The sequence below is a fragment of the Aulonocara stuartgranti genome (genome assembly GCF_965226115.1).
Source record: "Aulonocara stuartgranti genome assembly, chromosome: 13".
Classification (NCBI taxonomy): domain Eukaryota; kingdom Metazoa; phylum Chordata; class Actinopteri; order Cichliformes; family Cichlidae; genus Aulonocara; species Aulonocara stuartgranti.
Genome location: NC_138949.1, coordinates 14,343,376 through 14,369,218, shown reverse-complemented (window position 1 = coordinate 14,369,218; position 25,843 = coordinate 14,343,376). Strand labels below are relative to the sequence as shown.

Genomic DNA, 25,843 nt, shown 5'->3' with positions numbered 1-25,843 from the left:
CGTGGTTGCTAGGGGCGTGTGGGAGAGGGGAAGGGGAGGTGATGCTGCTCTGATTTCCAGCTGAATTGAGGCAGTCAGTAGGGAGAAGTCCCCCCTCCTTCCAATATCCCCATCCCCTCCCCTTCCCCATCGACACACAGGACTCTATTGAACAATAGAGCTGTGCCAGTGGGCCTGAGGCTAGTCAGACAAGCCCTTGTTCAGGGTCACACTGTGTTCATCCCACAGTCCTCCATGACTAATTAACTTACAGCAAAGAGTGTCGTTAGCACATCTGATGATGCATCCATCACTGGCGCAGCCCTGGAATTTACATTAATGCGAGGTGCACTTCTGGCAGCCGGCCATTTAAAAAAAGAAAAAAGAAAAAAAAAACATGAAGGAGAAGACAGAAAGGGAAAGTGTCATGGTGCTGCCACACTTAGTGCTGAGCAAAGCCTGCGCAGTCAAAAGAAACTGCTGGACTTGGTGGGAAATATCTCCCAGCTGTAGCACTGTTATGTGAAAACCGAGAACCACAGAGTCAAGGATCGCTGATCTTGTGGCTTTCGCAGCAGGTGACAAGATCGATCCAAAAAATTCTTACAGACAAAAAAAGAAAGAAGGAAAAAAAGAAAAAAAAAAAAATCAACCAAAAAAACCCACTCAAGTCAAGCCCCATTTTCCACAAAGAAACCAAAAGATGCACACGGCAATAAACAAGAACAGGTTTTTATTAATATTTTTGTAATACCATATATAATGCAATTGCATATCTTTGGCGAAAATAAATCTTATAAACATTTTATCAACAGAGGTTAGCATACAAAAACCAAAAAGGTGTGTCGGTCCAATGGACATGGCAGACAACTGACACAAACTCATACTGGGTTGGCAGCTTTGTCAAATGCAAGAAAAAAAAATGCTCAGCACACCCATAAGAAATTAGGAAATGCAACAGAATCACATAATTAATATTTTATAACAGCTGTTGAGCAATAAGGGAACTGGGTTTGGAATTGTGCAAGTCCTGGGACCCAGAAATGTTTTGGTAGCTCACCCACAGATCGACTCGACTGGCTCGGTGTCACCTTGAGACAAACATTTCTTTTATTTCTCAAGTGCTACAGAAAGGATGAGGCTGATTTTTTTTAGCCTCTCCAAAACTTCTCTGCGGCTGTCCCGACACTCAAGAGTAGGTCTGAAAACTACACAGCAGCTGCTTGAAGACTGAGTAACTCAGATCCAGTTTTACAGTGATATTCAAAAACATTCAATAACAAAACCTGGAAGCATGAGTTATGGGTTGGCAGTACTTTTATAAAAGAGTCTTACAGCTAATCTCCAGTTTCTTTGACTACTTAAGTCATAATACCTAAACAAAACCATATGATTAAATGAGCCCAGAAGAACTTGGGGTGCGCATGGGGTGGTGTGTGTGTGTGTGTGTGGGGGGGGGGGGAATTGGGTGCATTAATCTTAAATTTATCTACACCCCAGCTGTACATCGATTTGGCAACAGAAAAAGGTTTCAGGATCAATGTTAATTAACTGTTTTCTATCCAACCTAACAAAAAGCAAAACAAAAACATCAAGAAAACCTGGCAGTCATGGTTAAATTGAAAACACACCCGCTCTAAAGACAACAGACATTGGCAAAATACTTAATCACTGTAACAAGACAGAAAAAAAAGGGGGGGGGGGGGGGGGAGGGGGAGGAAGGTGTGTTGCTGAAAATAAACAAGGAGAAAAACAAAAATACTTATTAAAGGAAGTTCACAGAATGAAGGGAAAAAAATTACTGTGCCTAGTCATTTATTTTAAATAACCAGTGTCTGATGCGTTCGGGGGAAAAAGTCCCATAAATTAAAGTCATAAATAAGGTGATGATTAATGAACAACAATTTGTTCTTTTTTTTTTTTTTTTCCACAGCTAAACAAGACCAGTGTATGCACTCGGTTATCAGCTGAGAACTGCGGCTTAGTCTGCAAAGAGCAGTTCCCACTCAATAGCGACAAATGTAAACCAAAAGATTGGTTATGTCACCGTACTGACCAGAGTCATCGCCCGTTTCCTGATTCAAAAACTCCAGATCACAATTACAGTGTGGCAGTAGGAGGGGTTTATAGATATTAACAAAAAAAAAAACAAAGCAGCCAGTTTGCAGTTCTGCATCAGTGGCACGACAAAATGTTTGGCACCGACCATGCACGCTATACTACCAGTCACACCATGTGATCCAGTACAGTGGGGGGAATACATTTTCCAGCTTGTTATCCTATCACTCATCTATGCTACTGTTGACTGTACGCTGCTTCTATTTGGGTTTTTTTGTTTGTTTGTTTTTTAAAAAACAGAAAACTGTGGCCTTCTATGCAAGTGGCTCGCAACTTCCCCTCAGAGAACCGCGTGCAATCAACTGACAATAAACACTCCATTTCACAGCTTGAGAAGAGAACGTGCACTTCCTTATTTTGTTCTAGGAGGAAGAGCAAGGACGAAAAACTAGCAGCCAGCCAAAACCGAGGGCACAGCACAGAGCACAAACAAGCGTCTTCAGCATCTCGCCTGCGAGCAACTGCGTGTACAGAGTTGACTTCTTTGTGACTATACTGTCCCCCTTCTTGTTATTTACATTTGGATGCTCTATGCTGTGGGTCTCAGAACAGAAAAAAACCCCAAAACAAAAAACACACACACACACCTTCCTTCAAGATGTGAATTAACTTGGCCACAAGATCAGCCAACTCAAAATTACCTGTATAACTTAGTAATTATCTAAAGTACAAGGTATCATAAACAAGGCCAGAGATATAATCAAACTGCAAATCCAAATATTGGCGTGAGACGTGGCGGTCATTTACCATCCGCTCCGTTTTCCCCCTCGCCTCACTATTAGCCAACTCTGCATTCAGAAAGCCCAAAAGCAAGCAGAGCACCGAGCAGCTCTTACAGTACAGCAGTAGCAGGGAGATGTGTCATTACGATAGTACATTATATTCATTGTATTTGTCAGTAGAAGGATTAAAAAAATTTTTAAACTCTTTCTCGTGACTGTCATCCAAGGGTCCAGCTGATGTCAGCATGCACTGTGATACGCACATGTGTATGTGCACACAAAAAAGAAAATTTATGGAGGATAACCTATGAACACGCAGCGAACACCTGGCAAAACAAGGCAGATGTACCCTTTGCATAGGTTGTCGCCAAACATGAGAAAAGATGTCCCATTAACAGTGGATTGGGAAGAAAACAAACGAACAAACACAAACCGAAAGAAAACAGCTGTGCTGCAATGGCCGCGCAAAATCAAGCAAAGTCCTAGCTAACTTTGCAACTCAATTTGGCAGTGGCAGAGTAATACTATATCCACATTTTGCTAATCCTGAAAACGAGACGCGGCTCGCGTGTAGTAAGTTTATCGCATAACAAGATCATAATACTACTCCGTTCATTCGCTTAATTGTAAAGTTTAACTAGCATACTTGACTGATATATGCCACCATGGAATAATGTCAGAAAGTTAAGGTTGAGGATTAATTATTGCATCTCTTTCTTTTTTCTTCTACAAGAGCAGGAACTCCTTTCCAAACAGTGGTAATTGATTTTTCCTTTAGCACAAAACCAACAAAAAAGGAAAAATAAAAGGAGAAAATGTCAACACCAGGAGGTTAGATTTCATCTGTTACAAACATGCACTCGTTCGCTTCATAAATAGATTCACTTGGAAGAGGATACGGGTTTGAAGAGGAAGCATGCAACGCTTTGAGTTATAAAACCAGCTTTCAGCTTTTTTTTTTGTTTTATTTATTTTTTTCTTCTTGTGTCACTTTTTGTCTTTGAGAGGAAACTTCTTGAATCACAGTCCTCTAATCCAACAGAAAGCAGGCAGGTCGTTTTGGATAGGTATCTTGATGGTTCTCCATAAGCCCAAACACCCACCCTCAAAAGTTACCCCCGAGTTAATGTATATGGCTTTGTTCTCCTGTGTGAACGATACTATTGCCATTTGTTTTGTTGGACAGAGATACTCCCAAACAAACAAACCAAAAAAAAAAGGAAAAGAAAAAAGGCTCAAAATGGCCAGTGAACGATCAGATTAGGAGAAGGAGGCACACTGGGACACAGGGGGTCAGAGGTTAGGGTTTCACTGGGTCCAGGGTCTTATGGGGGTAAAAGAAAATTCATTTCCTGCTAAGTTTTGTGCTCTTGACAGTGCGTTTGGAGCCCTCCGTGCAGCTGCGTATACCGGCGAGGTGCAGCAAGGAGCCGGCGGCTTCCTTCAGCTCCTCGTCCAGCTCTGGCTTGACTTCACGTCGCGCCCTCTTGCTAAGGGGCCACTTGACGGCGAGCGGACGGCGAGAAGTCTGGTGAACGCCCCTCTCGTCCCAGAGGTCGGAGTCCTCGTCGCTGTGGAAACCCTCGCTGCCGGCGCGGCGAGACTGCCTACGTTCGCAGCCGCCTTCGTCCAGGGAGGAAAGAGAAGATGAGGAGGAGCGAGAGGAGCAGCGTTGCAGGGCTGCGCTGCTGTAGTTGTGGTCCTGTTTTGGATCGCTGCTCACCAAGACAGAGTCGGGCCGAGAGAGGTCCAGAGGGCTGTCAGAATTGCCTGAGGAGAGGATGAAAGCCTGATAAGTGACCGTTCAGTGCATGAGGATGTCTTGTTACAGAGAGATAAATGACTGGTTTGAAATAAGATTTCTGAAAGAAAAAAAAAAAAAAGTGACACCATCATTAAGACACTCGGGGGCTTTAACTTGTTTTGTTTACAAGTTTAAAGCAGAACTAAGATTTGTCTAGGACCAGCAGTGAAAACGTAGTTTTAAAATAGCTTGCTGCATGAATGTGAAAGCAGAATTAAAACTCGTGGGGGGGGACGTAAAAGACGTAGAAACTTAGAAAAAGTAAACATTTAATGATTCTGTGGGAACCTTTGCAAGAGGAAATATAAACTTTGCATTGAGAAAATAAATCAAAATCTAAACGAGAGATTTTAAAATTAACTGTGATTTCAATAAATACACCTTAACAAATACATGAAATTATTTGTTATGGTATTTTTTGCCCTGTTGAAAGATCAAGCACTAAAATCACTTCCTAAAGCTGTCTTGCTATACATTTTAAAGAAAAAAAAAAAGCCTGAGCTAGAGGTTCAGTTGAGTTTGTTCATTGTTTGTTATAGACAAACAATGAACTAATAACACAAACAGTTGTATGTTGAAGTCTGTAATGTCCAGGTTTCACTCCTATTTATTAAACAGATCCTTTTTCTGTTGTAATGGAAGAATTCTCATCCTCAGCCCACCTCCCCTGGGTCTGTTCTTGATCCTTTTTTATTCCCCATCTACATGCTTCCATTGGGTCAGGTAATCCATAAATAAAGCGTTTTCCCCGTCATGTATGTAGATAATACACAGTTGTTTGTTCTACTAAGTATCAACATAAATACAATCTCAAATCTTAAGAAGTCTCTCTGACGTTAAATCATAGATGTCACAATACAGGAACTATGTTCCCTGTCATTACCTGTAAAATCCAGAATTTAATTTAAAAGCCTTCTACTCACATCTAAAATCTTGAATAATCAGACCTGATTATATCTTAATGACGTCTTAGTACCTTACGATCCTAACAGAGCACTTTGCTCTCAGACTGCTGACTTGCTTGCGTTTGCTATAGTTTCTAAAGAGCCTATGACAGTTTGGGAGACAGACACCATCTCTACTTTTAGGATCAGGCTTGAAACTTTCTCTTTTTTTTTAAAAACTTATAGTTCGGGTTGGATCAGGTGACCCTAGCCCACCTATAGTTATGCTGCAATAGAACCGGGCAGCTGGGGGCTTCCCATGATTCCCATGTGTTTCTTCTTCACTTCCCATTTGTACACCACTATTGCATTTAATCATTCTGAATTATTCAACACTGGCCCTCTTTCTTAGTGCCCTCTGCTCTCTTAATATTGCAGGATCTTTACCTTACAATATAAAGAGCCTTGAAATGACCATTGTGATTTGGTGCTATTTAAATATAAAGTTTGAATTAAAGCGACTTAAATCTGCCCTACAACTTCAAGAATTCCACTCAAAACCTGGTTCTAATGCAAGTTTTCTTTTGACTCACAAATCACCAAAATCCTGCTTTCTACAATTAAGAAACTTTACAAAAGTTTACACATATTTTTGTTTCCATCTCAAGCGGCCTTTGAAAAAGTCATCCATGCCACCATCTCATCATGTTTAGACTACTGTAATTCCCTCAACTCGGGTCTCAGCCAAAGGTTCATCTCCCGCCCCCAGCTTGTTCAAAATTCAGCTGCCAGATTCTTAACAAAATCAAAGAGACCAGACTACATCACTCCTATCCTGGCTACACTGCACTGGCTTCCTGTTAGATACTGAATTGATTTTAAAAACGTATTCATTACTTTTAAAGCCTTACCCAGGCTTGCTCCTACCTACATCAGATTTCAACAGACTTTATGAACCAAGCTGCTGGTTATGCTCTTCAGGTCAGAGCCTCCTAACCCGCCCTATAGCCTGCGTCATTTTCTGATTTCCTCTCAGAGTGTTGAACTATTTACCAGAGGAACTTACCAAAATCAGTATATCCAATTTTAAATCACTTCTCAGAACTTATTTTTACAGAAAGCCCTTTTAAAATTTAACAAAAACCCTTATTCTTCATCTACCTTTTCTTTATATACAAATGTTTTTACCTTTTGATTCCTAACTTTAGCCCATCTGAAACACACTGACATGACCTAAAGAGGGCCCTTCAATCAAGACATCTTGGAGATACGGATGAATCCATTTTGCTTCATTGCTAATTTTTCATTACTAAGTGTGTAAAGTGTGAACTACAACTATTTGTGTGGTTTTAGTTTGGTGAGATTTTGTCTGTCTATTACTGCAGCTTAGATGAAGATAAAAAAAAAAAACACATTGTCTATCATTAGACAAAGCAGATATTCTGATGATTCAAAGACATTCAAACTTCTTCTTGCAGCTGTGTACATCAGAATTGAACACACACAACATCAAAGAAAATTTAAGCAATGACGGGTGGTATGTCAGGGGTTGGACACAAAGCTAAAAGAAGAGGTGAAAGTATGGCTACTTGTAGGTTGTCTTACATGGGTCAACGTGGTGCCCAGGGGCAGAGTTTAAGAGCATCATGGCAGTGGCAGCATCAATGTCAGACTCTGGAAGAGGAGAGAACATGCACGATGGTCAGTCCTACGGTGTGAAAGCATGGTAGCATGACATCCCTACTAGGACTGGCTTGACCGACTGGGCTCCATTATTTTTAAGCTATACACTCGGCGATCCAATCAGTGCTTACAGAACGCACGGGATATGCAGAGGACTCGCAAAAACAAATCAGAGTAAATATAAGCCCATGATTTTCAGAATGCATCTGATCTCATGAGATCTGACAAAGTGTCTGAAAGCCTCACAGCTCACTTCTAGGGCTCTAAATTATTAATGATTACAGTGAGACTGAGTGCTCGATACTGAGCACCAGCAGAACCTCTGCTTGTCGTCAAGGTTACAAATCCAAGAGGCAAGGGGGGGGGGGGGAAGAGACATCGACGGGAGCTGTCAACATTATGGTCAACGTGAGGCATCAATGACTTGAAAGCAACAAATCAAACCAAGAGCTGAGCATAAAAGCACAGTGATGCTGAATGTTCTGGGACTGAAATGTGCAAAGGCAACATAATCAAAACAGTGCACAAACACACGCTAACAAAACTGCACTACACATCTGCACATTGCTGGGCAAACAGCTTACAAATACGAAAACTTTGATCAATTTGCTTTTCTCTCACCTTTAAATGAGCAACCTTGTAGAAAGAGATGACGAGGGGGTGAGGAGGCACTGCAGAAAGTAAACAAAGGACACCAAGAGTCAGATGATACGTTTGAAGAGCCAAATTCTGCCCTTTCAAAACTGTGTTTTTATTAAGAATTAGTTATCAAATAATTACAAATGACTACAAACCTGTTAAGATAAAATATTTCCTCAGCTTAAAAAAAAGGGATTTTAAAGTCAGGAGAAAGAAATCAAGGCTGCTCCTTATGGTATACCTCCACCTCCATGTTTCACAATGAAAGCAGAAGATATGGGTTCTGTCTACTAAAATGCTATGGTGGTGTATATGAAACTGTTACATGAAGTGTTTGTACTGTAGCTTCCCAGAAGCGTGAGTATTGGGGAAGTTCTGGGTTTGCAGAAGCTTCTGGGCATTATCATGTTTCTGTCTAAATGAATTGTTCTCAGTTTTTCCCCATTATGTTTACGGTTCAATTGCTCGTCTTATGTGTTAGTTACATTTAGCAAAGCTGTGGCATTGTGACCATAGGGAGGAGCTGGTTTGATATACATACGAGTGTGAGGAGAATAATGCTCTTCTTGTTGTTAAACTAACAACAGAGAGTTTCAAACTGTTGTGCTCCTACCTGTCACGGGTGAGTCATCACTCACCATGGTACACTAAGTGTATTGCTGTAAGTCTAAAGGAGCTAATGGAAGCATATTGGAGTTGGTATGTGACCAAGTTCACTTTTTTTAATCATACTGAAAGCCAATCGCTAATACAAGCCTGCTCTAAATAAAGTTCAGGTATTTCCTTTTATGTCCAAAACAAATCCCTGCAAAATATATTTGAGACATAATAATTCCCTTGACCATCATAAGCAACAAATTGAATTGAATGATTAAAGTGATGACCGCTCACCTGGGTGGGGAGGCGGGTGGTGTGCAGAAGGCATGTGCGGCTGGGAAGTGCTGCTTCTTAAGAGCTTGAATTAGGTTGGGGCGGTACTCAGGGTCAACACACCAGAGCGACCCTTTTCCATTGGCCTGTAGGACAAAGCAGGGACAGTCAAATCTCTAAACCCCTGTTACAAAGTAATGAAGCTGCCAGAAAGTCCACATAAGAAACTGTGAGCAGAGGTCAGGGGGGAGGTGATCTGTTGATGTTAAACAATAAAAACCCTGTCATATGATCTTCTTTTCAGAGGATTTAACGATGGCGTCTTATCCTGTTGCCCAAACATTCCCAGTCCCCATGAACTAAGCAAAAGCTGTTACGTCATTTATTTGGTTCAACGCAAGAGAACAAAACTGACAAAAGAAAAGCAGCAGGCAGAACATTATCCTGAAAGAAACACCAAAAATACAGTATGTTCGGTCTGGCTTTCAGAAAAAAAATCCAAATAAATAAATAAAAATCAGAGCGAAAACATGCTATAAACGTTTGTGAGTTAGGTCTTTAGTAACAATAACATGCTTTGTCACTTTGTACGATTAAATATTTGATCACATGAGTTCAATTAAAACTGTAAGTAATGAACACAATTTTAATTTTGAATCACTGAAGCCTTACAAACAATTTGCATGCAATTCCCACCTCAGCAAATTTTACATAATCATTATTTTAATGGAAGCTTTGTTCATATTTCTGTTTGGTAGCTCACAATCCTTTTCACCGCTTTGCTGCAGAACAGTGTGGCCATGTATCCCACATGTGGCTGGTATGTGTATCCTCATGCAAGATGTAAACAAAACAGGGCCCGCAACTAGTGGAGATAATAATCCACAGGGTACCTTTAAAGACTTAATGAGGACTTGAAAATCAATTTGGGTGATCTGTACAGCTGAGTAATTGCACAAAACTACAAATGACAAGATCATCATTTATCGGGGAAAAAAGTCAAGTGTGACTCAAACCTTTTAGAGATTAGTCACTGTGGAAATGCACTTCATTTCCAAATCACTTTTCAATTATAAGCTTCACAGCACCTTTTAGACACAACACGCTCAAATGGCAATATTGAAAAAATGATGAGAATTCCTGAAATGTTTCGCTGTCAGAGCTGGTGGGACTATAGTGACCGCAGCAATGATTCAAATTTCATTACAGTCCCACAGTGAAAAATAGCAAATACCAAACTTTGCAATATAAACGCTTTTACAATGAGAGGAAATTTTTACTCAACAGCTCCCTGTGAAGAATAATTGTATCTGCTGGTGATGTGTGTGTCACTTTATCTGATGGTGGCGTATTCTTGCCCAGTCTGGGAGAATACAGCGAGGAGAATAACCTTGACTCAGATTACCAACCAGCTCTGATGCAGGAAGAAGGAAATGTCTCCATAGCAACGGAAACCACCAGCCAGTGTCATGTGAAACTGGTGCTAGTGTCTCAGCAGACGGAGGGCTCATGCTATGCACCTGCATGCTAAGCGGACTATACTGCATTGTATTGCTACACGCTGAGTGCAAACTGCCATTCCCACCCTAGATGGGCAAATATCAGGTTTTAGCCAGATACAGCCATGACATGGGGCTTCAAACCACATCCTCTCACAATGTTAAAATCTCATGATACACAGACTTCTTGGGTGTTTAGAGGGTATTGTGCCACCGCCACTGTTTACCGTTACACAGAAGAATCCAGGAATCTACTTCTCCACACTTTTTACACACACACACACACACACACACACACACACACACACACACACACACACACACACACACACACCCTTTCAGACTAAACCGTAATAACAGCCGTTAGTGAGTAAATTCACAGCTTTACTAACTTTTCAAATTCACAGACATGTGTGCACACTATATGCAGTATGTGTTCTTCCCTTTGTTACAAGCATGTGAACATGAGTAGGCCAGCTTCTCTTTTTTCCCCTTGTTATTTGTCGCCACTACTTGTAGAAACACAAGCTACCATAAATGATGTGTATGTCTGCCAGGACCAGGTAGACAAAGATTGTTCTTTGTGCACTTTCAGGACTTAAGGTCGCGTTTGCTTCCTTTGTGCAGTGTGGGTTCAGATTGTGGGAGGCTTCTCTCTAGCTGCACTACCTTGACGTGTTTCTAAAGATATTGTCCTATCTCGGTGTGCGGTGTTTGCATATCCTCTGGAGGAGGAGGATCTTTGACCTTGACTGGATTCCACCCTTATCATAGCCGAGTCAGAGTTCTGTGCAGCTGTGTGTCACATGAGCCATGTGGCAGCTTCACACTCTAGCACACTGTTTGCTAACAGTGCTAAACAAAGCCACTGTAACTGTAAATGTCACATCATCAAACAGATGCATGCTGACAACTACAGAAGGATAACTGTAAATCTAAGTGACGTGCATAAAAGTTTGAAGTCACTTTGAGACTTACCTTTCCCAAGCTCCTTTCGACCTTGCGGAAGCATTTGTTCAGGGACAAGTTGTGACGAACTGAGTTCTTCCAGCCAGTGGGAGCGTTGGAGAAATACGGGAAGTGCTCGAGTATCCAGCCGTAGATTTCTTTGACAGGCAACGACTTGCTGGGAGACTGCTCGATGGCCATGTAGATGAGCAGGGAAAATGAGAAAGGTGGTTTCGACTTCATCGAATCCCTCTCCCTGCCTCTGTTGTGTGACGAAGATGAGGAGGACGACGGGCCCTGGTTCGACCCGTAGTCTCCTTCTATGTCAAAGAGGGGGCTGCCGCTCGTCTGAGCTTCGGGGCCCCCGAGAGTAAAGTTCTGAAGCAGGTTCTCGTGGAGCCAGTTGAGGTTAGTGAGCTCCTCATCCTCGGTGCCTCCGGTACGATCCACGCTAGTTGCCAGCGGACTGGACGCGCACTCCGCCTCGGGCAGCGTTCCTACACCGCAGACACCTCTGAGCCCTGCCCGCTCCTCTTGCATACCCGGAATTTCCGTTTTCTTATCTGGTGACATCCCAATAATTGGACCCATTAAATCAAAGAGGTCTGGAGAGAAAGAAAAAAGAAGGTTGTTAATATCAAGCAGCAAAGACAAGACCAAAAAAGGTACATTTTTAAAAAAAATTACCATCAAAAAAGGAAGATTTCAAAGTAATTTAAAAGCAAAGTTTGCAGTATGAAATAACTCAAAGTGACATTTTGGAAGGATGTGCTCTTCCAAGCGTTGGCCTTGTTTTCTTAAGTTTCCCTGGGGGCACACCCCCTGTTGCTGTCGGCCTCTATTGCAATTCATGGCCCTCTCACTGCCTCTCTCCTCCATCCCTGCCGAGGACCAAGAGGCTCTCAGCCCCCCTCCTCCTCCTCCTCTCGACTCCACGTGAGGACCTTCGAGGACATCCTCTCAAGTAAGTGAACTGACTTAAGGCTCCACTCCTCAACGCCTACCTCGTTTCAGACAAGACCCAGCTGCTCGTTATGTGTAAATGAGCATGAAACCAGCCAGCGACTGCAGGAATAAGTGCAAGGACTCCATCTTACAGATTGGATAGCTCTTACGGACCGAAATACATTCAGCCAGGATCAAGTCTGCATTTGTCGCATGGCATATTAAGTTGTGTAAAGAGGCTACAAGCCTAAGAGTTGTCAGTCATTTAGGAGCACGGGGAAATGCCAGAGCACTTTATCATTAACAAAATGAACCTGAGTACACTTATCAATACTTTTTAACATGAGCTCTGAAGAGGCCTTTTATCTTAAACACCAGAGTTCCTGTCGCAGTTTAAGTTGAAGCTCGAGTGAGAAATGATCTGGGCTACAGACAAACCTACATTACTGGAAATTTAAACTAAGCATCACATTATCTGAAAATAAATTTTGTCCCCATAAAATACAAGCAGCAGTTTGTGTGCAGTACTTATTGTGATTTGTTATTATGTGAATAATGTTGAATCGAACTGCTTGTTGAGGCCAAGAGCACAAAGAGATCACTCCGCGTGTCAGCTCACAACAAGCTTTATGTCCTGGGTGTCACCATGACAACCCTGCCATCCCTTCAATTAAGAGCAGAAATCCCACAAGCAAGAATCCATAAGAAAAATAATTAACCCACCCTGAGCTGACTCTGGCACATTCAAATCACTGAAAAGAAAGCCTCTGAAAAGAAATGCTTCTACTGAGGTCTACAGCATGTCCCGATTCTGGGAAGGTCTAGGATGTTCTGGATCTGGACTTTGATGGGAATTAGACTGGACGGTCAGAGAGGTAAAGTCGCAGCGTGGTGGTGGATGGGCATGCCTTTTCATTTCTGTGATAAGAACTGGGTCAAACTCATGTGTTTGCACAGTGGCAAAGACAGGAGTGAGAGTGTGAGCGCACACAAACATACACACAAATCAGTTTGTCAAACCCAGTCAGTGTGGACAGGAGGGGGGGAAAGAGGCATTAGTGCATTTACAAAATGACCTTTAAACTCTCAATAAGCGGATAAACCTATAGCAGATGGATACTATTCTGGTTATGGCCCCAATTCTCTCCTTTTGGCCATGACTGTGACCCTCTCTTTTGGGGCTCAAAAGAAGAAAAGTCTAGCCTTCCAAGTGGACATTTGGGGGGGGGGAATGACACAAGGAGAGCAGGGCTAGGTGTTCGAGCCAAGGAGGGGAACTAGGCCTAGACGTCTGTGATCTCTTACACAATAAAAGTGTGCATTTCAGTGTATGTGTATATACTCCTGTTATAACAGCACATTGTCTTAGATTTATCATGCATTCTGGATTTCAGTTCTTTCCCCGGGTAGTGGATATTCCAGCGCAGCTGAATTGCTCTAGTGCATCACATAAACGTCTGCGATTTAAATTACAGATAAAAAAGAAGCAAGTCAATAAGTTTTCCAGGCCAAAGGCAAAGTGTCAGGCAGCATCAACCCAGAAAGAGATAACAATAGGGAGAAGACTTTTCTGAAAGGACCGAGCGTGACAGAAGGTTTGACAGAGAGACCTAGACCTGTGAGAAAGACAGAGAGAGAGGCAAGTGAGGCTTAGAGGTAGTAAGGTAGGCTGTGCAAGGCATCGTCAATCTAGGCTGAATCACAGCTCTCAGCAAAGCAAAGTTATTAAATATGTCAACAAGCAAGAAAGAAATGAAGAAGCAGAGAGACAAGTGCACATGTTCAGAAGAAAATATTATTCATGCTTCCTAAAAGCATTACAGACTATGTTTATACTGACTTTATTCTCTCAGGATAAGCTCTTTGGGACATATCATCTTAAAATACATTTAGCCATGTTTGGGCCAAATATCTAGTTCATTTAGACAAATTAGGTGAACGGCAACAATTTGGGGCAGATTTTTTAGCAGATTCTCAATATTTATGTATGTTCTTATGCAGGAGTGATAGAAAGGACACTTGGGGATTTCATGACAAGAAACCCAGTCTTTTTAAAATGTAGTTAAATGGAAAACAGCCTGCTGACCAACAACTAAGCCCTTTTTTGTGAGTATAAATATATAGGTCACAGGAGGGAAGAAGTCAGCAAAGGTGTGGCAAAAAAAAAAAAGATACGTCAGCTCGTTTGACTAAAAGGTGTGGCCACTTATATGCCACAGTTGGTTGTAAACCCTTGATAGCCCGATTCTGTTTTATGTCAGAGAGACATGAAGAAGATGTAATATAGCTAAAGTATCAGATCAGGGATTAACATTAAAGCACAACAGAGCTTCACCTCAGTTCTTCTTCCCAAACTTGACCTCTCAGCTGGGCCTCTGGGTGCCAAAGAGAGCTTATCCTCTTTTAAATAGCTCCTCCTGATGACTTGCCATTTGAATATCAACAGAGGCACAGTGGACGGATGAGAGGGCTGTCGTGCATCCAGCCAAACACAGGAAGTGTTTTACCATGACTGCAGCTGGTCAATTACCACTGCTGCTGCAATGATTGCAGTTATCATTGCTCTTATGAAAAGGCATCAAAGAGAGGCGGCTGGGAATCCACTGAATAATGGGATAGTAGTATGTAAAGAGCAGAGAGGGGAGAGGGAGCTAATAAGCCAGACTGGCCTGTTGACTGCTACTCATCCTTGAAAATACACCAAAGCTGCAATGGCGCTGACCTGATGGCTCATCTGCAAGTTAAAATAGCCGTGCGATCCGCCAGCCTCATCATATTCATGTGCAAACAGGCAGGCTAACAGCAGGTGCCAAGGCACATTTTTCTCCCCTTTCAAATTGCTCTTTTATCCTGTTAAGCACTTAGCCCATTCAAAAATACACAAAGACATATGGAGATAGCTTTAAGTGGGAAATCAAACCGTTGAGATGTCAGATATGTACAGGGGAATTTAAAGGAGATGATAGTGGCATTAAAATACAGAGATACTGCTTTGAGATGTTTTCTGGGAGCGAATCTCACAATTAGGACTCAGTTGCCACGGCAGCCAATGCTGTAAGGGAAGCAATTGTGCTCATGTCTGTGCATGAAGAGAGGGCTAATGTGGGGGAGATCAATACAGGCGGAAAATGCTGAGAGCAGCAGTCTGCTGCTGTTCTCCACAAACCTGTCTGACAAAGAGCGGCGAGAAAGGCCACTGCCAACCTGGATGTCACGGCACTACTGACTAAGCTATTAAGGCCTACTTCATATAACACAGAAATTATGCTCCCAAAAAATCTGTTTTTAAGCAAACTGCTTTCATATGATTCTCCTCTGCAAAACAAAAAGAAAAAGGAAAAACAACCTCTGTATAGATAACAGCCTCGAGTTCATACGCTGACACCACACCCTATTCCAAAGAAACAAACCAGTTGACACAAACCAGTTACACCTCTACAACAGATACACAAAGGTGTGCCGCAAAGCCCCATTGTGATGGCTGTTATTCGAAACCCTAACTGATATTTAGGCAACTACCCAGTCTGGCTGGAGCTCTAAAAATGTGAATGAAACAAAAGGAGGGGGGACTGAGTTAGAGTGGGAGAAGCAGGCAGAGAGAGAGAGGCTGTTCCAGAGCGGGTTAGCCAAGTGGCCTGCTCTTTTATTTTACAAGGGTGGGGGTTAAACCGTGTCATAATAAATAAAGAATCTATTACTTTGAAAGGTAAATTAGGCTACTATTAAAGCACGCCCTAACGATACATTTCTGACTAAAACTTGTCAAAGACTTTAACGGATCTCCTCAGCGTCCGAGGTGAAAGCAAATGAAAAAGCTTGCACAAAGCATTACAACTGGCCCCACACTCTGCTCGCACAAAGGAGCAGTTGTTTTTGCTCTAGTCATGTTTCCGAAGTGCTCAGTATTCACCTCGCACTTTCAAACAGAGGACCGGGAGGGAAGGAAACACCTCCTGCCTGTTGAGGAAGTTCATTTTCAGACAACAAATTCAGACTTCACACAGAGACAGTTAGGCCCGCTATACGACAAAAACAGTGAAATCGAGCAGCACGAGGCTACAAGGTAGCGTCTATTGAAGCAACAGTATTTACTCGGCCAATCTAGGAGTTCCATCTTCGTGTAGCTTACAGATAGCTGGCAAACACCCTGGCTGGACCTAATGTATCAACTAATGAAATCACTCAGGGAAAAACAAGCGATCAAAAGGCCGGGCAATGGCTCGGTTCATGTTCGTCAGTGACACTAACCTCCTCCAACAACTTCAGAGTCAAACGCTCAAGACTGCACTTTGACTGTCAACAGAGGTGAGGCCTTCCAAAGTACATGCCAGTCCCTAGCCAACACTGAAACCTTATCTTTCCAGTCATGTGCCTGTAAGTTCAGCATACCGACACACACAACAACCTCAGTTCCTCTCAAATATTAAAAAAAAAACAAAAAAAACAACAACAACAACAAAAAACAACTTCATGCTGTATGCTTGCAAACACAGCTCCACGGTCTTGTAGGAAACGGCTGAAATTAGAACGTTTCTATAATTGTCAAGGGTCAGTCCTTGAGTATGAGAAAACTTTCTATGTGCAGTAAAATACAACAGTGTTTGCAAATGAAACGCAGAAAACACCAAAAAAGCCCCACAGGGAACTCAAATGAGGAAAGACTTCTTTCCTGATTTTACAAAATAAATAAATAAAACATTATTGGGCTCTGACAAAACCATGATAGATATCCATGTCAACCACGAAGCTCCAGCAGAATGAAAATATTTACTGAATCTCCCCATTTGACTTAATCGACCAAAGCACACACACGTGGCAAACAAATATAAGCACACAGCTACTGAGCTCTGCCCGCTCCATATATAAGAAGTTTTGAACCCTTCACTTAAAAAGCTGACCTCTTGCTTTATACATTACAGACTTTACAAATTCTGCTTTCCATGTGTTGCTGTTTAACATCAAATTATAAATATGAACCATATGGTAACAGCAACAATAGTCACCAAGAGTTGTTTACTATCGACTCAGTATTGTTATTAGGCAGTATTATAATAACTGCATCTTAATTAGTGCTGAACAACCTCGTTATTCTGCCAATCATCACTTATTCAACCTTTTCCATTAGAGCACTGAATACCAACTACTTAAAATGGTCAGTGAAAAGTCACAAAATACTTGCTTTTTTCAGCAGCAGAGAAACTACCGAGTGTAATCATTTACCGTTTATTATAAACAATGAATATACATTCTTGATGGTGAAAGGGCATAGTAGAAATCTAGTTATTCCAATGCCGTTTACTTTTTGAGATGCAGCTTTTTGAAAGAGCAAAGATTTGGTCTAGTAATACAAGCTCATCAATTATTCTATGATTGAGTCATTTAAAGTACACGGCCCAGTATAAAATTCTTATTTAAAGGCGGTCAGTCTGTTTGACATTTACATTTGACTTTGTCCAAACACCTAAGCTACAGTTGTAGAAATTCTGAGACACTTAAACTGACACTGATATATGATACTTAGTGAGGATTTACAGACAAGCTGGTAAGCCTGTGTTGTTGTTGTCGTATCAATTAAATAAATCTTTTTATTTCTGCCTAAGTAAATGAGACAAAGAGCCACTGTGACAGAGGACACGGCCGTCCTTACCCCTTCCTTTCTCTCAATCAAGGAAACAGCCACATCAGTTGTTGCTTTCAGTGAGGCGGGCCCTAATGGGCTGTGTCTCGAGTCCACACAGTCAGAAATGAGACAGGCAAAGGAGCAGTCAGGGGGTGGGGGGCTGTAGAGGGAGGCGACTCACCATAGAGTCAATCAAGAGATGTAAAACAATAAGTAGAGTAGACAGAGGGGCACCGCGAGAAGGAGATAACCGCTGCCAGTATGCGACGTCTAAACAGACGCTTAAAGAGGGAAAAACTGATTTTCAGATCACGCAGAATCAACCTGTTTTGTCTTTTTGCCAGCTTGTGACATTAATTACAACACTGACGCCAGTTTGTAAAACAGCTGTGCCAAGCTCAGGGCATAAAAATAGATGCCATTTAGCTGCACGGTGAACTCTCAAGAGAGACTAAATAATGTGAAACATCGCAAAGAGCAGACAAGCTGATCACCCAAATAGGACAGAAAAAATAAATAATGACCAGGAAGGCCACAGGAGCGAGTGGGCGTGTGAGTGGAAACATGTCTTTTCAGGTGTTGACATTTACAACTCACTTCAGAGCTAGCCCCCTATGTTTGATTAGAAGAATGTGACAGACCCAAAACAACAACAACACACAGCATACTCCTGGGGATGCCCCTCCTTTATGACTAATCAGGGGCTCTGGTTAAGTGATCACTCAAGCTGACTTTATGCATGAAGCATAAAGTCAGGCAGGCCACTGTCAACAGCCAGATCTCAAGGTCACTGATTAGTGGCTAATCTCAAGTAATTATTTGTTTAATTGAACAAGTTAAAGTTGAAAAAAAAAAGGTCCAAAGAAGTAATTTGAAACTACTGGAGACTTACTTTAGGCTTTAAATCAATCAACAACAACAAAAAATGCAGAACACATGCTAAAATTTAGATATTCTATTTTCAAATGTGATTAAACTTTGCAATATGCACACAACAGCAGCATCGTGGTAACACAGTCACTTCAAGAAACCAAACTTCCTTATTCTGCCAGTTATCAGTTGTTCAGCTTTTTCCAATACAGCACCCGAGCACCAACTATTTAAAATGTTCAGTAAAAAGTCAAAGTACTTGGTAATGACAGGGATTGCAGAGAACAGTAGGTCACAAATCTCTGAGCACAAATCTATTAAGCCAATCCGTGAGAAACCAGCTTTACTCTGCGTTAAGCAATCCCCCCAAAAAAGTTGCTGCCGCGTGGGTCAGCTTTTGTAATGAATTCAAAAACCACAGCCGCTCGCATATCTATAGAGAACATGGTGGATTTTTCAGAGGACACAATCTTTCATCAGCTCCAGGTCAAAGTACACAACTCTGTGATAAGACCGATTACATGGCAGCAGCAGCACTTTTAAACTGAGCGTGTTGTGTCACTCGTTTGGATAAAAGGTAACAGCCACATGACACAACAGGCCCAAGCCGTCTCCTTATTACTACATTTAATCGGTCATACTTAACACTAGAGCTGCCACGATTAGTCGACTAGTCACGATTATGTCGACTATTAAAATCGTCGACGACTAATTTAATAGTCGACGCATCGTTTGAAGCTTTGTAAGATCACAAAGGACGCAGGAATGAGTACCGGTAGTAGGATTTAAGAGTGTAATAACGGACTGAAACAGAAGATGGCAGCACTGCATGTACAAGGATGCCAGCTGCCGTTAAACCCCGAAGAAGAAGAAGCTGTGTCCCAGAATTCATAGCGCAGCTGTCAACAATGGCGGCAGCTAGTTAGTTTTAACTTTACTCTTATTATTCTTTCTGGGGCACAAAATAAACGTTTAACATATTTTCAGGCTTGAATGTAGCTGTGTAAACCTCAAATATCTGCTCAGTTTATCAAGACACCACATATTTTCAAAAGCGCTCCGACGTTTTCGGAGACGTCTGTTACCCACTAGCTCGTTAGCTAGGCGGGGGCAAGGCTAACTAGAGCCGTGAGAACACCGGACTCCCGGCAAATCGTTTTCAAACCCACCGCCGTCTTTCGCTAGTCAGGTTAAACATATATATAAGTCACTTAGATAACTTAAAAATGTTATTGTTTGGCTTTCTTTAGTATTTTATTTGTTCCTGAGTAAATCGGTTTGGCTGAGATTAAAGTTATAGTTTTTGCACAGCTAAAACTGTCAAGCAGACAGCTGATTGTCAGAAGTGTGAGACGCTGGAGAATATACTCCGGTGTCCTGTTATATTTTAGAAAGCAAGGAGTTTATTAAACTTCACCGAAATAATCTGCAAATTTCATTAAAAATTAATAAACTACCATCTTGTCTTTATTTTTAGTTAGCACAAACACTTCAAGCTGTAAGCTAATGATAGTTATATAAGACCAGATGCTGCTGGTGCAATAAGCTGTACGCTGTACGTCCAATGGATGATGATCTGATTAGTCGACTAATCGCAAAAATAATCGGTGACTAGTCGACTATCAAAATAATCGTTTGTGGCAGCCCTACTTAACACATTGGGATAATGGATGTAAGATTTTATTTGGCCGTGCGAAACTCGGTCAACAAAAAAATGTGCTGCGGTGGTCTTTTCAGTGACGTTGCTTCATTGTTATACATCCTCTGACGAGTGCTTTCCTGTTCTCCCATCAGTACAGTAGACTCGAGCGACATTTACACCACTGTGGTTACCAAGTTGTGAAAATGAAGTGTGGAATTCTTGAGCGTATGCGTGGAGCTTGAGATACATTTGACACCCCTGCGTCTACTATTGTGCTCAGCTGGTGTAAAACAGCACCCAAAAAAGTGAATAAAACTGCTATTAGTGTAATCAAAAGATGGACCTGATACCTTAACTATGTGACTATGTGGGCATCAATTAGACTATCTTTTCGTTTGTTACTATTTCATTAAATGACTCTTTCATAGGCTGTCAAAACACCCACAGAGTTTACCGTCAGGAAGTTCAAGCAAAAGATTCCAAACAATGTCATGAACGAGTCGTCGTGCAGTCAAGTTGTAAATTTCAGTTTCATATTGTCATCTCACGGCGATCTCACTCGTAAGTCTACCAGTTACCTTTTCAAACACAGCGTACTGTTAGCAGACCCATTCAAAAAGAGCAGAAATAAGACTAAGTAGTCTCCTTCCCATTTCCCCTGTCTTTTGCCTCTTACAAAGCCTGTCTATAGTGTCAATTCCAACATCTCAAATAACCTTGTGATGGTGCATATATAAAGATAATTCAAAAGGTACTGACAGTGTTTTCGATCCCTGAAGACATGTAGCCATTTCACATTGCAATAACCACATCAGTGGGTTACAGCAGGTCTTATTTATAGTAATGAATGTCTATTCTCGGATCCAAAAGTGCTTACCCTTCAGAGGCTTCTGCACAAATACATACATGAGTGGATACATGTCAGTTTTACAAAGAGACCAGATGGTTTGACCCCACAATATGACCACAAAGATTCTGGCATTAAAATAATGGCAGACTGACAACATCTGTTTCTTTTTTGTCTTCTTCTGTCCCTTAAGCTCCTGGTGTCTTTGTCTTCTATTTATCACCAGGGCTTTAACAACTGTCAGGCAAAGTGAAAGGAACAATGTCAGTCTACTTGTCTCTCCATCACATTTCCCCCCCTTCAAATATACGAATAAAACCTCAGTGCACATAATGAATTTTAGATGAGGTTTGTCCAGTCCAGTAAATGCAATGCTAACAGGCAGCAAGGTAGGAAACATCACACACAAACACCAGAAACAACACATGAAAGTATATAAAGGTCTATTCAACAGCAAAATATAAATTATAGCCAACTGCAGTAGGCAGAGATATTTTTCCTACAGTCTGACATTGTTTGTAGAGCACTCTGTATCTGGGACAATCTTGTGATAATCCATTACATCATGTGGCTAGCCAGTGTAGCCTCCAAACCTCTGGTGCCGTCGATATATATATATATATATATAATGAAATATTCAACTATTTATAGCTATCAGGGAAGATGTGTCTGAACAGTATCAGGAGTAATAAGTCGCTCAATTTTTCTACCTACTACAGACTGACAAAACAGGCGAAAGACGTTCAAAGACACAATGAGACTCAAAATCGGTGGAAAGGATACGCTGAAAGTGCTGTTAGCACAGAAAACTGATATGCTCCGGAGCTACTAACAGGCACACAGCACTTAAAACACTTCACACTCACACACATACAAGCAACCACAAGTCAGACGCACAACGAGGAATACAAAGTTACGAGCAATTACGCGGAGTATTGCACAACATTTCCCGACACACGGGGTTTGTTACGAAGGAACTTGTCTCCGTTTTAATTAGCCGTATTTTCACTAAGTTCACTAAATGTTACTAGCTTTAACTCACCGAGAAACAACCGTCAGGCAGAGCAGCGTTAGCAGCCGCTCGACAGGTCAGGGGAAGGCACATATACCGCCTAGCATTAGCATTACATTTTAACTGGAAGAGCAGAAAGGGATCTGTTTGAATGTTTCAAAACACTCTTTGGTGTTATAAGTAATATCCCTTTATGCTCTCCAAGACATAAGCCCGGAGAAGAGAGAAGTAACGTTAACATTAGCTAGCTGGCCACATGCTGTCGCTTGATCTGCCATGCTGGCTGGCTGCTCTAAGCAAAGTCACTTGACCACATTTACTTTTAGCTTGTTCGAAACACAGCCCGGATCCTGCCGAACACTTATTTAATTACAACCCACTTAAAAACAATCGGCTACTCACAATCATGCACGGCGTGCCTCGGTGCGGTGCGTTTAAAGACACGTCTGCGCGCAGTTTATTCAGATGTCTTGTCTGTCTCACACACAATGTCAGAGATCAGATCAGCAGCTGCTTCCTCCATACACGCAGCGCGCAGATCACACAGCGCACGGCAACGCTACCAAACCCCTCGCCGTCGTCATGGCAACAGGTCCACTTCAGCCAATCAAAACTCCTCCCCTCCTATCTCCCCTGGCAACTGCCGCAGCGCTGGAACTCCGCGAACGCGCACGCCATCCAATTTTTTTTTTCTATCGTGCAATGTGCTTTCACTTCTATCACCAGCTGCACGTAATCTATAGGAAGTATTTTTAAAATATATTTATATATCTATGTAGTTTTCAAAACCAGATTTATTGAATTAAAATGTGCCATTAACAGTGAAGCAGCAATGGGATTAATAATTAATTTGTTAAAGTGTGGGAGCGAAATGAAACCGGACGGGTCCCGCACAAGCACTGCCGCGTTATTCAGGCTGCACAAACACCTCGGGGCGGAGAGAGAGGATGTGTCACCACACCCAGCTTCATGACGATAGCGGACCCTCAATGGGGCCCCTCCTAGAGTAAACGATGATACAAGGAGCTAATGTGACCCGTGGATACACAACACACACATGCTGGGTAATGCTTGAGTATACAGACAAAGCAAAGCAAAGAATTTGGAAGAAGAAGAAAAAAGATAAGCATTTTATGTGCTTCTCTCCAGTGCAGAATCAAAGTGTTCCTCTGTGCATGTGTTAAAAGTCCATATTTGCACGAAGCTGCTGTGCTTATGTACATGCCTGTGCTTATGTACTTTAGCAGCCAAAAGTGTGCTTCAGGAAGCCCGGCAGCTCGGTTTTGTATCTCTGGCTATCTGGTGAGTGCAGCTTTACTGGCCAACTGACTTCACACCAAGCTGTAACTTTCACATAACGGTGATACCTTTACTCATTCCAGCCACTCTGTTTCATAAGCATACATGAGTAGCTCTCTGTGGAATGATCTAATAGCCTCTCTATTTTTATTTATTTATTTTAATGTGCATAAAGCCAACCTGCCATGCAGGAGAGCTGTCAGTATGCACTGCTTTCACCTAACAAGCACAAGATCACTTGTTTGATCCCGGAGGAGACCACAGATCCCTTTCAGGTTGCAACAGGAAAGGCAAATCAATTGTTTTAAAAAAATATCTGCCAAATCAAACATGCAGAGCTACCTGCTGTGGAAACCCCTTCTGAATAAGGGAGCAACCGAAAGTAGCTTGCACTCTCTTTTCTTCCTCTTCTTTAAACTGGACAAACAGGCTTGGTGGTGGCGTAACAGTGTTTTTGTGTCAAAATGAATACTTGTCTGACAGTAATGTGAGTCTTAATGTTTTTCAGTGTGTCGTTAATATATGGCATACACACACACACACACACACATATATATATGTATGCACACACACACACACACACACACACACAAAAGCTGGAGAACAGCATTTAATGCAAAAATTTCATTCATCCAGCAACAACAAAGGTGAAGTGATTTATCTGAATGTGATTATATTTATTCATTCATTCATTCATGCTTTGGAGTTTCTGCTCAGGTTACTGTGGCTTTGTTTTCTTGCGCACTGAGCTATTCTTAGGGCCGGTGAGCAGCATAGACTCTGCCCCATTTTTTTTCCCTTCCAGTACGACTCCTAGGGATGATGAAGTTGCAAAGCTAGCAAATGAGAGAGACGAGAACAAGATGCATTAATCACCACGGAAACAGCTGATTGAGGATGCCTTGAAAATACAGACCCATTAGTCTGTGTGCCTGCAATGGTGCTAATCTGATTGTATAACTGTTAGACTAAAACAACACGCTAGCCCGGACCACCGTCAGAGATTTCCATAACTGTACTGGACCATTTTCTGGACTATATAACAAGCGACTCAAGGAATTATCCTTTTTGTGAAAGGAAAGAATAACGCGCAAAAGTGGGAGAAAGAATTGGGAAAACGGTGGTAAGAGCAGGTGAGAATGGTGACAGTAAACAATTCATTTTGCATCAAAAGGAACAGCAGGATTACAGACTATGAGAGGAGTTCATGTGAGGCAGTAAAAGTGGTGCTGATGAAGGGATGAACAATGAGGAAGCAGCCTGTGATGAAGAGTGGTGGCCAAGCATGAATGAGGGTGCAGTGTGTCTTAGCAGCCAGCCCCATAGTGGCATAGTGGTCAGGAGGCCTGCTGCTTTAATGGTCCATAAATCTGTGTGGACTGGCTGGTCTGATGCCGCCCCTGTGAGACCTTCTCATGCGGAAAATGAATCACACCATTTTTAGGGATCGCAAGTGTGGAAGCTCTCACCCTCCCCTGCCCTACTGCCAGCGAGCCGATAAGAGCTGCTGCACACGCACAACACTCCATTTCAGCAGGTCTGGAGCTCATAAAACTCTATTAGTGACAACCTTTGTTTGTATGCCGCTCTTCATTCAATCTGCCGTCCTGCCTTTGTTGTTTTCTCCCTGTTTCCTTTTTTTTTTTCTCATTACACCTAGTGTTGGTTTCTGGAGTGGGAACACAGATGCTGACACTTTAGCACACAGCCAGAAACGAGGTGTAAACTGTGAGGAGAAATCACATTCCAGAAGAAACTGCTTCCCTGTTACGAATGTCATCTCGATTTGCAATAATCCCTCCTTTTCAGCGCTTGTCTCGCTGTCCTATAAAAATAATAAAGTTTGCATATGCATTCAAAGTATTCAGGTTTCTGTGTTGTTCCTTTTTTTTTTCTATCAGCAGTGTGTCCTCACGTACATTTTCAGAATAGATGCTGCCATTTAATGTAAAAAAAAAAAAGGATTCTGGGTTTCTTTGTGACATAAGGGACTGTGGTATTTCCAGAATATGCACCATTATGTGCAATTTGGTAGATTGTGCCTTGGACAGCTGAGCACATTGCAGAGTGAACAATGTAAAGTCTCTGTTCCTGCTCTTTCTAGAGGATTTAAAGCTACACTAACAGACACCCAGCTCCCTTTGCTAATTAGTTTGGACCTCGTTTGAAATGTGAAGTGAAAGGGTCATCAAGAGAATTATGATGCACATTAAAGCGAATGAGACGTGCAGATGCATGTGTACACACATGCGCAGAGGCGTGGCAGCATTTAATTTCCCTAGATAAGTATGGTCAAAGTGGTAACCGGTTAAACAGGTAGTATTTGCATACTTTCCAGGACAAGAAGGGAACTGCAACCGTCTGTGAAGCCCCAGAGGCCAGCAGCGGTGTGGGACCACGCAGCAGAAATCCTACCAGTCCAGACCTCATTGCTCTAAATGGAGCCAACCAGTCTTAATGAA

At 42.0% G+C, this 25,843-nt stretch overlaps 1 protein-coding gene across 2 annotated transcripts; it reads right to left on the bottom strand.

Annotated features, from left to right (window-relative positions):
- Positions 1-695: 695 nt before the first annotated feature.
- On the bottom strand, positions 696-22,778 carry foxn2a (forkhead box N2a). Of its 2 annotated transcripts, none has more exons than XM_082557782.1 (6): positions 22,485-22,778; positions 11,177-11,751; positions 8,721-8,845; positions 7,812-7,861; positions 7,113-7,181; positions 696-4,589 (listed from the first exon to the last, which is right to left on the bottom strand). In XM_082557782.1, exons 2-6 carry the CDS (start codon positions 11,735-11,737, stop codon positions 4,165-4,167), a joined length of 1,230 nt encoding a protein of 409 aa, XP_082413908.1. In that variant the 5' UTR covers positions 11,738-11,751; positions 22,485-22,778; the 3' UTR covers positions 696-4,164. The 2 variants fall into 2 exon arrangements, with proteins under 2 accessions (XP_082413908.1, XP_082413909.1); XM_082557783.1 differs by lacking the exon at positions 22,485-22,778 and adding an exon at positions 22,113-22,459.
- Positions 22,779-25,843: the final 3,065 nt, after the last annotated feature.

Bases quoted from the DNA above. Each gene is read 5' to 3' on its own strand.
- foxn2a (XM_082557782.1), bottom strand. From the start codon at position 11,737: ATGGGTCCAATTATTGGGATGTCACCAGATAAGAAAACGGAAATTCCG. The intron at 8,846-11,176 runs GTAAGTCTCAAA...TTTGTCCTACAG, and splicing joins TCGAAAGGAGCTTGGGAAAG to GCCAATGGAAAAGGGTCGCT. The intron at 7,862-8,720 runs GTGAGCGGTCAT...TACTTTCTGCAG, and splicing joins CCACCCGCCTCCCCACCCAG to TGCCTCCTCACCCCCTCGTC.